The following is a 15138-nucleotide window of genomic DNA, read 5'->3' as shown; positions in this document are numbered from 1 at the left end:
ATTCCTTAATGCCTCTTACCCATTTAACCCATCCTCCTCCCACAACCCCTCCAGTAACCCTCTGTTTGTTCTCCATATTTGAGTCTCTTATGTTTTTGTCCCCCTCCCTGTTTTTATATTATTTTTGTTTCCCTTCCCTTATGTTCATCTGTTTTGTCTCTTAAAGGCCTCATATGAGTGAAGTCATATGATGTTTGTCTTTCTCTGACTAATTTCACTAAGCATAATACCCCCCTCTAGTTCCATCCATGTAGTTGTGAATGGAAAGATTTTGTTATTTGACTGCCAAGTAATACTCCATTGTATATATATACCACATCTTCTTTATCCATTCATCCATTGATGAACATTTGGGCTCTTTCCATACTTTGGCTGTTGTTGATAGTGCTGCTATAAACATGGGGGTGCCTATGCCCCTTCGAAGCAGTACACCTGTAACCCTTGGATAAATACCTAGTAGTGCAATTGCTGGATCGTAGGGTAGTTCTATTTTTAATTTTTTGAGGAACCTCCATACTGTTTTCCAGAGTGGCTGCACCAGTTTGCATTCCCACCAGCAGTGCAAAAGTGATCCTCTTTCTCCGCGTCCTCGCCAACATCTGTTGTTGCCTGAGTTGTTAATGTTAGCCATTCTGACAGATGTGAGGTGGTATCTCATTGTGGTTTTGATTTGTATTTTCCTCATGATGAGTGATGTTGAGCATTTTTTCATGTGTCGGTTGGCCATCCAGATGTCTTCTTTGGAGAAGTGTCTATTCATGTCTTTTGCCCATTTCTTCACTGGATTATTTGTTTTTTGGGTGTTGAGTTTGATAAGTTCTCTATACACTTTGGATACTTACCCTTTATTTGATATGTCATTTGCAAATATCTTCTCCCATTCTGTCAGTTGCCTTTTAGTTTTGCTGATTGTTTCCTTCACTGTGCAGAAGCTTTTTATTTTGATGAGGTCCCAGTAGTTCATTTTTGCTTTTGTTTCCCTTTCCTCCAGAGGCATGTTGAGTAAGAAGTTGCTGCGGGCAAGATCAAAGAGATTTTTGCCTCTTTCTCCTCGAGGATTTTGATGGCTTCCTGTCTTACCTTTAGGTCTCTCATCCATTTTGAGTTTATTTTTGTGTATGGTGTAAGAAAGTGGTCCAGGTTCATTTTTCCACATGTCGCTGTCCAGTTTTCCTGGCACCACTTGCTGAAGAGACTGTCTTTATTCCTTCAGATATTCTTTCCTGCTTTGTCAAAGATTAGTTGGCCATATGTTTATGGGTTCATTTCTGGGTTCTCTATTCTGTTCCATTGATCTGAGTGTCTGTTCTTGTGCCAGTACCATACTGTCTTGATGATTACAGGTTTGTAATACAGCTTGAAGTCCGGACAATGAGCACATTTAAAGGAAGTCCATATCGTGAAAGGGAAAAACCACTATTTGCATGCAGAACCTCCCACTGCAGCCATTTGCTCAGGGTAGGCAGAAGGAGGCTACAGGGAGCTCCTCTGGGTTGTCTCTTTCTCAGGGAAGCCAGGAGGGCACAGAGATGGGGCAGGCAGAGGGTGGTCTTGCTGCGGCTCCCCAAAACCCAGGAAATCTGGCCACTGCAGCTGCCCTGCTCTGGAGCAGGACAGCCACGTGTCCTGGCCACCACTGAATGCTGGCAGGGTGTCTGCAGCTTGTGATTCAGAGGCCTGATTCTTTCCCCCTGTCGGGGAGACAAACTGCAATGGATTTCTTGATGCTGATTCCCTCAACAGGTTATCTAGGGACTGGTTGTTTCCTCCACCAGGGCACATCCATCTGTGGCAAGCCTCAGAAATCTAGACTGTCAGCCACATGGTAGAGAGCAGTAGTGGGCACAGCCACAGGATCAAAGAAAAGATGTGCTCATGTTGGCAGTGGTGCTTCTGTTTGAGGCTCGGTAGAGCCCTTCTGGTGTCAATTCTTGGCTTCCTGGGTTTTTCATTGGAAGGTACAGTCAGTAACTGGGCTTCAGGAATAGCACAGAGGCTGTGTAAGCAGAGGACAAATCCCCTGTGTCCTTCTAGAGCCCCAAAGATCAGGGAGGTGGGCTTGGTAAGACACACAGCCCTCCTGTCCTCTCCTTGACCCTGTGAGTGCTGAGGAATACCAAGGAGCCACCACACTGGCCTGACACCAAAAGAGAAGCTCTAGCCTCCTGTCTCATGATGTCATTTCAGGCTCTAGCTTCTGGCCTTCCCTTTCTCCCTCACCCAGAATAACTTCCTGGAGGAAAATACACTCCTCCCTTGCAGAATGCTAAGAAGAAACAAGAAAATGTGATTCTTATGATCAGAAGTGGCCTGTGCTTACTATGCATACCTTTTCAGTAATGGCCCAAATTACTCTCCAAAGTCCCTACCCTATAGGTGATATTCAGTGTTTAACTGCCAGTATGGCATAGGCCTTGACCTGTCATAATGAAAGCTGGCCCAAGCCAGAGCAGGGCAGCAATGCACTGAGCCAGACAAGGACCCTGAGTGTGAGGTCCAAGCATTCCATCCTGGAGGTAGGAGGAGGGAGGGAAGGAAGACTCTAAGTGTGAGGTCCAGACATCATGGAGGAGGGAGAGTCCCTGAGCAGCAGTCACTTACCAACAGTGCAGAAGTCATTCAACATTTTAACCAGTCTGGTATATACTGGCTGACTATCAGCTTTGCCCTGTCCCCTGGCCAACAGAGACTCTGTTTCCTAGCAGTCCCCCTCCCCCAGACACTATTGAGAACGCCCAAGAGTCCTGACGTATACGGAAGTGTCCCTGAACCCTACCAATTTGGGGGTCCTGTGGAAGCTGGTAACTGTGGATTCAGGATTAGGATCTGTAGATGTGAGCCATATTAAGCAGAGAGGTGCCATCCACTGACTGCCCATCCCTTACTACCCATCACTGCTGATGCCCTTTGTCCCAGGTCCTCCCACCCCCAGCTTTCCTCAACCAGCTTTCAGGGGCCTTCCAGGAGCACAGCTATTGGGCTTCAGGAGAAGCTGGGATGGATGGGGAAGCGAGTGAGTGCTGGGTTAGAGGCCAGGCAAGCACAGCTTCTTAGAGCATCTGGACCCAACACTGCCTCTGAGGTGTTTAGTTCATGCTGGTGTTTTTCTCTCATGTCCGTTATGGTGCACTTTTCAACCTGACTTCTGGATGGGGAAAAGACAGAAGAGAGCCAGCTAAGCAAATGTATATGTCTGACCCCAGTGTTGCTTAAGGTTTAATATCATTCCCAGAAGGTCCCTAAGCCCTGGGAAAGTAAGATGCTATTGACCATGTGTTCTAATGTCCCTGGATCTGACGTGGCACGTCCCCACAGGGGTGGGCGCAAAGGAATGCAAAGCAGCTGTTTGAAAGAAAGAAGTAGATCTGTGTCCTGACATGGAATGATGCCAAGCTTGAAAAAAGGCAAGTTGTAGAAAAAAGTGTGGACTTTGACTTCATGTTTGTATCTATTGTCTCCCACCATTTCTTGTGTGAGCCGGGCTTCAGTTGATGAGGTGGAGGTAAGGCAACTGCCATGGCATTCCATCAGAAGCTGCTGGTGGCATTGTTGCAGAGAAACTGTTCTGGCTAACCTGGGTCCGTGAGAGGTATGAGCACATCAGGGGAGGGAATGCACATTGTCTCAGTGGGGACACTTGATCATTCCTGACTTCTTAACACCAAAAGGCATCAAAGTTATCCTGTTTATTTTTGTTTTGTTTTTAAGTTTTATTTATTTTGAGAGAGAGAGCACACATACGCACAAGTCGGGGAGGGGCAGAGAGAGAGGGCAGAAGATCTGAAGCCAGCTCTGCATTGACAGCAGCATGTCCGACGTGGCGCTAGAACTTACCAACCGTGAGATCACGACCTGAGCTGAAGTTGGACACTCAACCAGCTGAGCCACCCAGGTGCCCCAGACTTACCCTGTGTTTAAAAGAAGCCGGTAAATCAACACATTTCACAAGCCTGAATTTTAAAAAAAGAACAAGTGCACCTTCTGGCTCATACTCTGGAAACTTCAGCATTGAGTGCCTTTTCTTTATGACCTCGACTTTGGATCTGCTGTGTTCATTGCCCTGGAAATTGTGAATCTGTTTACAGTGACAGGTACCTCAAGTAATGCTGTCCCCCAAACCTGGAAGCTCACAAAGTGAAGAACTTGTAAAATCAAACCAAGTTGTGTGAGTGACCCTGCTCTGTCAAGTATGATGCCGTCAGCCATCCGATGAGCGAGACAGAGCCAAACCAAGTGAAATACAGTCAATCCACAAGTCTCTAGAAATAATTGTCCGAAGTGGTGGGTAATCATCTAACTCTGTATTTGTCTTTTTCTCTTTTTTTTTGTTTTTTGTTTTTTGTTTTTTTGGCCACCCTTAACTTTTCAGTTATATTTGCTTAAAGAAAATGTAAAATCAGAATTGAATCAAGCTGCCCCTGACAAAGGGTGTCCCCGAAGGGATAAAATAGCACCTGATCACCCCCACAAAGCATCAAGGTTAGTCCTCAAACAAGTGATAAGCACACGTCAAGAACTTGCTGGTCCCAGCACCATCCCAGGAATTGTGAGCCTAGTCATTTGCATCACCTTGCCACTAATTAAAGTGGTGCCGGGATACTGGCCTTGCTGCTATGGTTTTGGTGACCTGAAGCACTGAGTTCAGGGGGCTGAGGTGCAGCTGAGCTCAATGCAGGAAGACCAGCACCTCTGGCAGTTTGCCTGGGCTCTGTCACCATCCCAGGGAAGTGCCAGGTTTCACTCTGACGTGATGTTTGGGTCCTGAGTTCTGCCCAGTTCCAAGAAGGTCTCGGTGACTGGCTGCCAGGGTGCTGACGTGCAACATGGTGTGCTTGCCATGTGGGTGCTTTCATCTCACAGATGTGCAATGCTTCACCACCGCCTCCGGAACACTCCTCAGCGGCTAGCAGAGCGTTTGTATCCAGTATCCCCACGTGGTCAGCTCTGCTGCAGGGGCAGGTGCGGGTGAATATCTGGATATGATAGGCCTGTCTCCTGTTTTGTAACCATCTGCTCACCCCATGCAGTGGTCCAGACTAGCAGGTAGGAATCATCCTCAAACACCCAGTACCTCTAAAGAACAGATGTAGAAGGATTCCCTGGCCTTCATTAACAGTGTGGTATCCTAGGGGTGCCTGGGTGGCTCAGTCAGTTAAGTGTTCAACTTCAGCTCAGGTCATGATCTCACTGTTCATGAGTTCGGTCCCTGCATCAGATTTGCTGTTCATAGCCCAGAGCCTGGAGCCTGCTTCAGATTCTGTGTCTCCCTCTCTCTGCCCCTTACCCGCTCGCATGTGCTTTTTCTCTCTCTCTCTGTCAAAAATAAATAAACATTTTTTTTTTTAAATTAAAAAAAAAAAAACAAAAAACAGGGGCACCTGGATGGCTCAGTAGGTTAAGCGTCCCACTTCAGCTCAGGTCACAATCTTGCGGTTGGTGGGTTCGAGCCCCACATTGGGCTCTGTGCTGACAGCTCAGAGCCTGGAGCCTGCTTCTGATTCTGTGTCTCCCTATCTCTCTGCCCCTCCCCCACTTGTGCTCTGTCTCTCTCTCTCTGAAAAATAAACATTAAAAAATTATTTTTTTAAAAAAAGTGTGGCATTCTAGAATGATACTGAAGTACAAAGACCCCTCCCTGCCCCAACCTGGTATTGTAGTCCATGGCTGTACCTTCTAGAAAGGCTATGCCCAAAGAGCACCTGGTGGGTAAATATCAACTGGGGTTTTTTGTTTGTTTTTTGGAAAAGTATTCACCCGCTAGTGGGAAAAAAAACTGATAATTTAAAAATATTAATAATAAACCCTCTTATATGTGTGCTTCTTCTTCACTTAGGGGTGCCAATCAGAAGCAAGAGAACAGTGCCATACACAAACCCCACCCCCACCTCCCTAATGAGAACCTCCTTGAGTGGGACCCAGCCAGGTATATCCTTGAAAGCTAGCCCTGTAGATCTGAGGCCCAGTCTTGTTAGCAACCACTGCCTTACATGTATATTTGTTCAAAAAAAGGACTCACTCCTGCAGAGGGGACAGCATGCTTGTCGAGTTGGGAACCCCTGCTGGCTGCCCATGACTTCAGGCTCTTTGAGACCAGAGTTTTCTGAGCCCCATTACAATAGTTTGATTTCTTTTATTCTGATGGCCTGGGATACAAAAGAAAGAGGCTGTCCCTTGGTGGGCTTTTTAAAAAATTTTTAACTGAACATCAGACATGCAGAAAAACAATGGGATGGCCTAGAATTCTGACAATAGATAAGACATAGGACGACCATATAATTCATCATCACAAATGGAGACCCTTGAGAGTGAAAGAAGGCTCTATTAATAATCACGCTGGGACAATCGCGTAAGCTGGGCATCTGGTCATGCTGATGAGCAGACACACTCCTGCATCTGGGGTGTCTCTTGTCCCCAGAAGTGAGGATGAAACGCATTAACTGTGACATGGAATTTAGAGAAGAGATATGAATTTGTTCACCACTCTGCCGGGAATATTAGAGAAGATAAAAGGTCAGTTCCTCACCACCACCCTCCACATTAGGAATAACCAGTATCTAAAATTCAAGGCTCACAGAGTTGAATGGAGATGGAGCATGGGTGGAGAGAGAGGGAACACAAGAAGATCCATCTGTGGATTTTTTGGACTAATCTTTCTCTGTTGTACATTCGGTTGTGGACGAATTTACAGAGGTCTAGTTTGAATTCTTCAGGCATTCTTCCATTTCACAAAAATGATAGCAAATTCAAAAGCAATAATATTAGGATACTACACGTAACCATTTTGAAAAACATCTTAGGCTGCTGAATTCTAGAAAGAAAAAGCATATGCATAAAGAGCTGTTTTTAGAGGAAGACCATGTGACCTATATTCGTAAGTTTGGATTTCATAATGCCTCTTACTGCTAAACAGAAAAAACTGAAAAAATTATAATTTCACGTATCCCTATTTCACTTTGCTTCGTTAAGAAGTTATTAGGAAACTAGTATGGTAAAAATGGTCTATTTGAAAAATCGTTGTGATCACAGTTGCCTTGACTGTGGCAAAGCTGTGGCAGCTACTCTCCATGCTCACTAGAGAGATTTGCTAAACAAGTTTTAGGCAGCATGGAAAGCTGTCTGACATCATCAAAGTTCAGAGGAGGGGTGCACATGTCCTGTCCGCCTTCCACAGGGCAAGCAGGCAACAGTCAGCAGAACGTATGGTCTGACAGACCAGAAGCTGAAATTCTCCTACCAAAGATTCATTTATATTGGTGGCTCAGAGGTTTGGGGGGACCTTCCAACTATCTTAGGAAATTGCAATACCTTAAAAATATGCCTCTCAACTGGGTGTGTCAGGAGGCACTCAAAGGCACAAGGTTAGTTAAGTGCATTTTCTCAAAGGGCCAGCATTATTTGACAACTTGGGAAAACATTTTTATAAAATGAGCATAAATACATTATGGAGGAGAACACACCATTTACATGAAGATCAGTAAGGGACTTAAAAGAAATATTTAGTTGCCACATCCTCTTCAAGCTAAGCCCCAAAACCCGATGAGTATGATTTTATTTAGTAACTACTTCCATTTGATAGGACCTGCTTCTAACTCTTATTCTGTTCATTTCTCTCTCCTTGGGCTAGTACCAACAGTTTCAGTTGTTTCTCAGAAATGCTTTAATATCTTCCTCATGTTCTTTCTTATTCTTGACATGTATTCATTCAAGTAAACACTAAAGTCATTTCCTCAGGTATCTCAAAAAACCCCATTGGGATTTTCATTATCATGTTACACATTAATTAATTTGGCAAAAGATTGACATTTTTATATGATTCAGTCTTTCCATGAACATGGTATATATCTTATTTTATTCAAACTCATTTTCTATTTGTAAGTTTTATAGTTTTCTTTCTTAAAGCCTTACACGTTTATTTTTAAAGTTATGTCTAGATGTGTTATTTCTGTTGTTGTGACTGTTGTTGCTGTCTTTTCGCATCATATTCTGGCTTTTTATATGGGAAATGGAAGGACGTGCCCATCTAAGCAATTATACTCCTTCCAAATGTGGAAATTAAATACCAAAGATGGCGTTTCCCTATAAAAAGCCTGTAAATTGATGATAATAATGGCATCTTCCTCATAAAGTTGTTGTGAGATAGGAAGAATTCCTAATTGATTTAATTAATTGAATGCTTAGAACAGTGCATGGCACACAGTAAATGCTCATTAAATTGTGACTGTTACATCTCATCATCATTATCATTTTTATTTTTTAGTAGTAATAGCATTATCATCATTAATACTAATAGTGTAGTAGGGGCGCCTGGGTGGTTCAGTTGGTTGGGCATCCAACTTCAGCTCAGGTCATGATCTCATGGTTCATGAGTTCAAGCCCCATGTCGGGCTCTGTGCTGACAGCTTGCAGCCTGGAGCCTGTTTCAGATTCTGTGTCTCCCTCTCTCTCTGACCCTTCCCCACTCAACACTCAGTAGAACTCTCTCTGTCTCAAAAATAAATAAACATTTAAAAAACTAATAATTTTTAAAATGATGATAATAATGGTAGTAATAGTGTAGTCACTACAATGCCAGAGGTAAGATTTGTCCCTGTTCCCCACCCCCCATTGTACAGGGAACCATCCCTGCCTGGGTGGTTTTACCATCCTCAGAAAGGGAAGAGAGCAGGGACAGCCCACCCCTTGGCTTCTCCAGCAGAGCCAGGTGTCACCATCTCTCCCAAAACTTTTCAGTGCCCAGGGCACCTCCTTCTCACGCCAGACTGCCCTGACCAGCTGGAAGCATCGTGGTCCTACTAGTCAGGAAGCTGTGCCCCAGAGCAATGAGTCCTCAAGTCCAGCCCAAGAAGCTCAAGTTCAAAAGCAGGAGGTGGTGTCAGACATCACTGACACCCTCTCCACAGTGTGGGTGGGTTTAACAACTACAGAGTCATAGACTTTTGCACCCAGAGGGTGAGGAGGCTCTGAGAAAACATCTTTGAGGTCAGGATCTGACACCCTGTGGTATTCCTCTCGACAGCAGACAGGCCATACACATAAGTGACATTTACGAGCCCTTACTACATGCCTGGTATTGTTCTTATTTAATCCTCAACAACATGAAGACAGGTAATATAATTGAGGCCCTAGGAAGTATCTGGGACAACTGGTACATTTCCTTCAAGTCTTGTATCCCATTTGATTCTCATAACAACTGTGTGAAACAGGCAGGAAGTAGCAGAGGCCCCATTTCAGCCTCCCCACCGCCCCCACCCCTGGCAATTGAGCCCAGCTCCTCTGAGTCTAAATCAGATTGAGATGTGTTGCACGGGAGACAGTGCATTGCTTCAGATGAGTAAGCAATGAAGACCTGAAACGCTGTACTCAATTTTCTTTTCTTGGATCCTCCTTCTTCCTCCCCAGCAGGTTATTTGCCTAATGAGTCTCAGAGCTCATAAGTGTTTCTAGGCCATCCAGCCATCCCATCTACTTGCAGTTGAGTAATCTGTGTATTTTTCTAATGGACTCTAATGCCAACTCCTGAAGTTTATAGAATACAAGTGTGATCAGCTTTAATGACCAATTTATGCATGGTAATAGTCATATGTGGCTGGCTGAGCCCATTGGGGCTTCTGGAAGGGCTGTAAATTGAAGCTGGTAACTGCACTTCCTCACTTCATTGACCGGTTCCTCTCACCTGCAGCTCAGAAGCGACACGCTCTGTCATTAGCACCACAGCATCCATCCCATGGGGGGCTGGCCCCACATGTGTGCTAACACATTTTGTAGCCCAAATAAATACAACAGAACTGTTACACAAACATTTATTGCCTCCCCTCTATAGCTCTCATTGAGATAACTTTTTAATATTTCCTCCCTGTGTGAACTGAATATTTCTCTTACATCTTCTGTAATTGCTCTGGGTTAATCCCTCATAGCCCTGGATTATAGCTTTAAAGTTTCTACTGGGCCAAATTTAAATCATTTGATTTTGCTTAACAGTGAGTAGAGCATTCTTGTTACAATAAAATGATCCTATTGCGATTTTTATTGACTTGCCTTTATCAGTTCCATAATTCCATGGGTAGCTCGCCACCAAAGCACTGCAATAATTACTTACAGATCTGGGTTTCAGAACTGGTGGATGCAGAGCTTTGGTTATAACCAGGGATACTAGACATTGGTATTTTTAGTTGCTGAGTACTTACCGAGCACTTCCTACGTGCTTCGCACTGTCCTAAACTATGCTGTGAAGGCAGCTAAGTCAGAACAAGTACAACGTGAACCCCTCCTTCCTCCCCATCAGTCACTGATGTTCATGCAGAGGAACTGATACAGGTATACAGATACATGTAGTGAATGTTCCCAGGAGATAGAGTGAGCCCCTTCTGCATAGGGGACCCAGGAAAGCTTCAACCATTTGCACAAAGTGTGTGTGTGTGTGTGTGTGTGTGTGTGTGTGTGTGTGTGTGGCAGAGGCGGGGGGGTGGGGGGGGTAGGTGGACATGGAACAAACCTTTGTTGGTGGAGGAGTCTGAGCAAAGACCCAAAGTGATTTGGAAAACCCAAAGTGTCATGGCAGTCCATGAGAGGCTCAGTGGTACATAGGAAGGTGGGCAGATACCAGACGACTGTGACTCTCAGACCAAGGGAGCCTGGACAGATGAAAAGATACTAATTGTTATGGTTTCTTAATGTCATTGACGATAAGATCTGATTTCTTTCTTCCACCCCCCGCAAAATCCATGAAAGTGTTGTATCTGGATGGAGTTTGTTTTTTTTTTTTTAATTTTTTTATGTTTTTTAATTTACTTCCAAATTAGTTAGCATATAGTGCAACAGTGATTTCAGGAGCGCTCCTTAGCGCTCCTTACCCATTTAGCCCACCCCCCCTCCCACAACCCCTCCAGTAACCTTCAGTTTGTTCTCCATATTTATGAGTCTTCTGTTTTGTCCCCCTCCCTGTTTTTATATTATTTTTGTTTCCCTTCCCTTATGTTCATCTGTTTTGTCTCTTAAAGGCCTCATAGGAGTGAAGTCATATGATTTTTGTCTTTCTCTGACTAATTCCGCTTAGCATAATACCCTCCAGTTCCATCCACGTAGTTGCAAATGGCAAGATTTCATTCTTTTTGATTGCTGAGTAATACTCCATTGTATATGTATACCACATCTTCTTTATCCATTCATCCAATGATGGACATTTGGGCTCTTGCCATACTTTGGCTATTGTTGATAGTGCTGCTGTAAACATGGGGGTGCATGTGCCCCTTCGAAACAGCACACCTGTATCCTGTGGATAAATGCCTGGTAGTGCAATTGCTGGGTCATAGGGTAGTTCTATTTTTAGTTTTTTGAGGAATCTCCATACTGCTTTCCAGAGTGGCTGCACCAGCTTGCATTCCCATGGATGGAGTTTTTAAAATCTAATTCATACTTCTTTCAAAATGGGACATATTTGAAGGTTTGCTTTGATTCAAGTTGCCTAAAACCTGAGCTCTTTGGATCGCCCCTCACTCTTCATTCTGCAGTTTTCTTTGGAGACTTTTATGCGGAGTTGATTACAACTAGGCCACCCCATACCACAGCTGCATTTCTTTCAAGAGAGCACCTGTCCCCCAAAGGTGCCATCCTTTAGATTCGGGGGCGAGGAGAACCAATACTATGTTAACTGTGTCCCTGGAGGCTTAGTTAGGAACACAGGAGAAAGGCCACACAACAGATGTTATAGCCTATCCATCAAGAAGGTGGCTGTTAGCACAGTGTCCACAAAGTGAGTTGTGTGGGAGAAGACGTGTTTATTCTGTGGCATGATAAGTGTCCTCCTGGATCTTCAGTCTCCACCAAGAAGACCACCTTTTCTTCCAGGTTACCAGAACACATGGCTGAACACTGGGCCCCTCAGGAGCCATCCAGCTGCTCTGAGATGTCCTGGAGACCCAGACAAGCATGGCAGTCACAGAGGCTGAGAGGTGGAAGAAACCCATCTGGTTCCACCTCTGTCCAGCATATAAATCCTTCTCCATCCTCACCTCCTCGTTCTTGTACAGAATTGACCACTTCCCAAGGCAGCCAATTCCATTTTCTGACAGCTCTGTGAAAGAGTTCTTCCTTATGCCATATCATAACTTCTGCCTGCCACTAGAGCCCTGAAAAAAACACTGATAAACTCAGCCAAGCCCTCATGGAACATGGTATTATAGACACTTCTCTAAGAGGGGTTCCTGTAAACCCTCCCAAGATCAATTAAATATAAAACAAGTTCCCAGGTAACTGAATCATTTGAGCAGTTATATAAAATTATTTTTATTAGACATGCCCCAAAAACATTTTGTTTTGTTTTGTTTTTCCTTTTTGAGTAATTGGTATTTTAGCCTTTCTTCTGAAAAGCATTGAGGGGCACCTGGCTGGCTCATTTGGTTAACCATCTAAATCTTGACTTCGGTCAAGGTCCTTGCTTGCTCAGGTCATGATCTCATGGTTTGTGAGTTCAGGCCCTCCATCAGGCTCTGTGCTGAGAGCAAGGAGCCTGCTTAGGATTCTATCTCCCTCTCTCTCTCAGCCCCTTCCCTGCTTGTTCTCTCTCTCTCAAAATAAATAAAAATAAACTTTAAAAATAAAAATAAAAAGCATTGATAGTGGCCCATTTGTCTGTTGAGGTTAGCAAATGAAAATAAAACCATATAGCAGCCAAAGTGGAGAATGCCTCTCTACCTCCCATCTGGAGTAGGGTAAATATGGTTTCCACTCACCCCACAGCTATCTCAGGTCATCAAGAAGAGAGGCCAGACCAGCCTCTGTGCTCCATTTGTCATGAAATCCCATCCAGCTAATCTCACCCCTCAAGATGGTTTATTGACTGCGTCATTCAGAGTGTGGTCCACAGAATCCCAGGCCCACCCTTTCCTCTTGCATCAGAAGCTATATGTGTTCTTTATATGGACAAGAGGAAGGGAGACTGAAGACACAGGAGCAAAGCTCATCACTGACTTTTGTTAGGAACTGTGCAGAGCACTCATTCCCCACCACCACCACCCCCTCTTTCCCTTTTTTCAGTTGAAGGAATTCATTTGCAGTTAAAATATCTACACAATCATCCTCATCCCCCGAAATCTCCACTCTTATATTTTGGCTTTCTCTTTAAATAATTTGGCTGCTCTGACATCTTCCTTCACTTCCCTCTAGCACCACAATGCTTGTGAGCTACTGGTGCTCCCAAGGCCATCAGGATATCTCTCCGCAAGACATAACCGATGGCATGTGAAAATTCAGATGGTCTGTTGGGGTGTCATTGATGAGAAACCACCACTGTACCTTAGTAATGACAATAGAGTATTTAACCATAAATAAGGAGGACATCTTGCCATTCACAACAATATGGGTGGACCTAGAAGGTATAATGCTGAGTTAGATAAGTCAGACTGAGGAGGACAAATACTAACTGATGTCACTCCTATGTGGAGCCTCAACAACAAAACAAATGAATAAACCAACAAAAAGCATAATTAGACCTATAAATACAGAGAACAAACAGATGGTTGCTGATCGGGGAGGGGATGGGAAGAATGTGTGAAGGACAGTGTGAGATACAGGCTTCCCATTACAGAGTGAATAAGTCATGGGCATAAGAGGCACAGCGTAAGAAATATAATCAGTGTTGTTGTAATAGTGTTGGATGGTAACAGATGGTAGCTACACTTGTGGTGGGCACAGCATAAGATATAGAGAAGTTGAATCACTATGTTGCACACTTGAAACTGCAAGATTGTGTGTCAACTGTACTCAAAAAAATAAAATAAAATAGAATATTAAAGCAAGATGAAAAAAACCACATGAGGGTCTAGCTTCTGACCCCTGGCTGCTATAGGTGTCTGCTATAGCCATTGAGAGTTTCCTTCATTTTCTCAGATAGCAAAGACCCCAAATTACCCATAGATAGTGGCCAATCACTCTAAAATCCCTTCTGCACCAATTCTCCGTTTTCTAAGAAAGTATCACTTAGGAAATGCTTTTGGAGAAAACTCGTGAAAACCCTTTGTTCCAAAGGAAGGACTAGTTATCTGCTGTGGCCCCCAGTTATGGCTGCAGCATCTACCTGGGACAGTGGGAACACCTGGGCATTAACAGAAACACTCACTTTAAGAGGACACTTAGAAAGGGCAGGAAAGACAAGAGACAAGAGGTGAAAGAACACAGACCATGGTCCTCAGCCCCGTCTGGGACAGGCGGTCATATTGCTGGCAGTGCTCTTAACGCAACGCCTATTCTAGCCCAACAAAGACAAGACACATTTCTGTGTCTTGCTGAAAGCCTTTCCTTATGGAAGAACCAGTTCTAAAGGAAGGGGGTCCTGTTCAGTGAGGAGCTGCTGTGCACACATCTGGGTGGCTCTCCCTCTGGCCACCAGCCAGGGAACCTGTTGGATGGTCTCAGCCAGCTCAGGACAGCCTGAGAAACAGACCACAGCTGATGGTGCCACTTCTAAAGTGAGAACGAATGACTGGATCTCTAACTTGTTCTCACAGTGAGGGACGAGGGAATCACAGGGCGCAGGGAATTAGCGAAGGCCAACCTAGTGACTACAGTTTGCCCCGCGATGCAGTTTCCCACAAGCAACAGCCCTTTGATGGCAGACGTTGGCATTTAAAAGGTTAGAAATGCTCTTTCTGACTTTTCACAGCTAATGGAGTCTTTCTTTGCCTTCAGGTCCACATTGGCCAACTGTATTCGACCGACAAGCTTATTATTGAAAATCAAGAGAAACCCAGGACCTAGGGAGCCAGGACCAGCCACCACTGGCAGCTGTGGACCCCACCTTCAGCATCCATTCTGTGCTTGGGATGCGGGCTCCCAACAGACCACAAGTGGCCTCTTTCTTACATCAGCTTAAAATAGCCTCTTGCTCTGCCCGCCCTGTAAGGAGCTGATAAACTGAGTCTGGTTTCCATTCTTCTTTAGCCTTTAGTGAAAAAGGATGGCTGTTTCCTTGGTTCAAGTGTTCAAATGAAGAGCTGGAGTTCGCTCCCAATACTGCTGTGTATTATTGTGTCTCCTCTGCCCACCCCTTTTTGTATCTCATCCCCGCTTGTATAGAGCACCTCCACACTATGTTTCTTGGTTGACAATAAACAGAATTGTCTGCCTAAGTCACCTGACACCAGA

At 44.5% G+C, this 15138-nt stretch overlaps 1 protein-coding gene across 5 annotated transcripts in view; it reads left to right on the top strand.

Annotated features, from left to right (window-relative positions):
- The window catches only part of LYRM4 (LYR motif containing 4), a 171067-nt gene extending 155929 nt beyond the window's left edge, over positions 1-15138 (top strand). For 4 of the 5 annotated variants that reach the window (XR_003414284.2, XM_053223121.1, XM_015083087.3 and 1 more), the window contains one exon: positions 14683-15138. Coding sequence is in view for 3 of the 5 variants with exons in the window: in XM_053223121.1 (XP_053079096.1) it covers positions 14683-14751 (69 nt within the window). In the remaining 2 variants the exon portion in view is untranslated. Of the gene's footprint in view, positions 1-3708; positions 5044-14682 lie in introns of all 5 variants that reach the window. The other variant, XR_008298706.1, reaches the window with a different exon arrangement.

Source organism: Acinonyx jubatus, chromosome B2 (assembly GCF_027475565.1).
Source record: "Acinonyx jubatus isolate Ajub_Pintada_27869175 chromosome B2, VMU_Ajub_asm_v1.0, whole genome shotgun sequence".
NCBI lineage: Eukaryota > Metazoa > Chordata > Mammalia > Carnivora > Felidae > Acinonyx > Acinonyx jubatus.
This window is presented reverse-complemented; position numbering and strand designations above follow the sequence as displayed.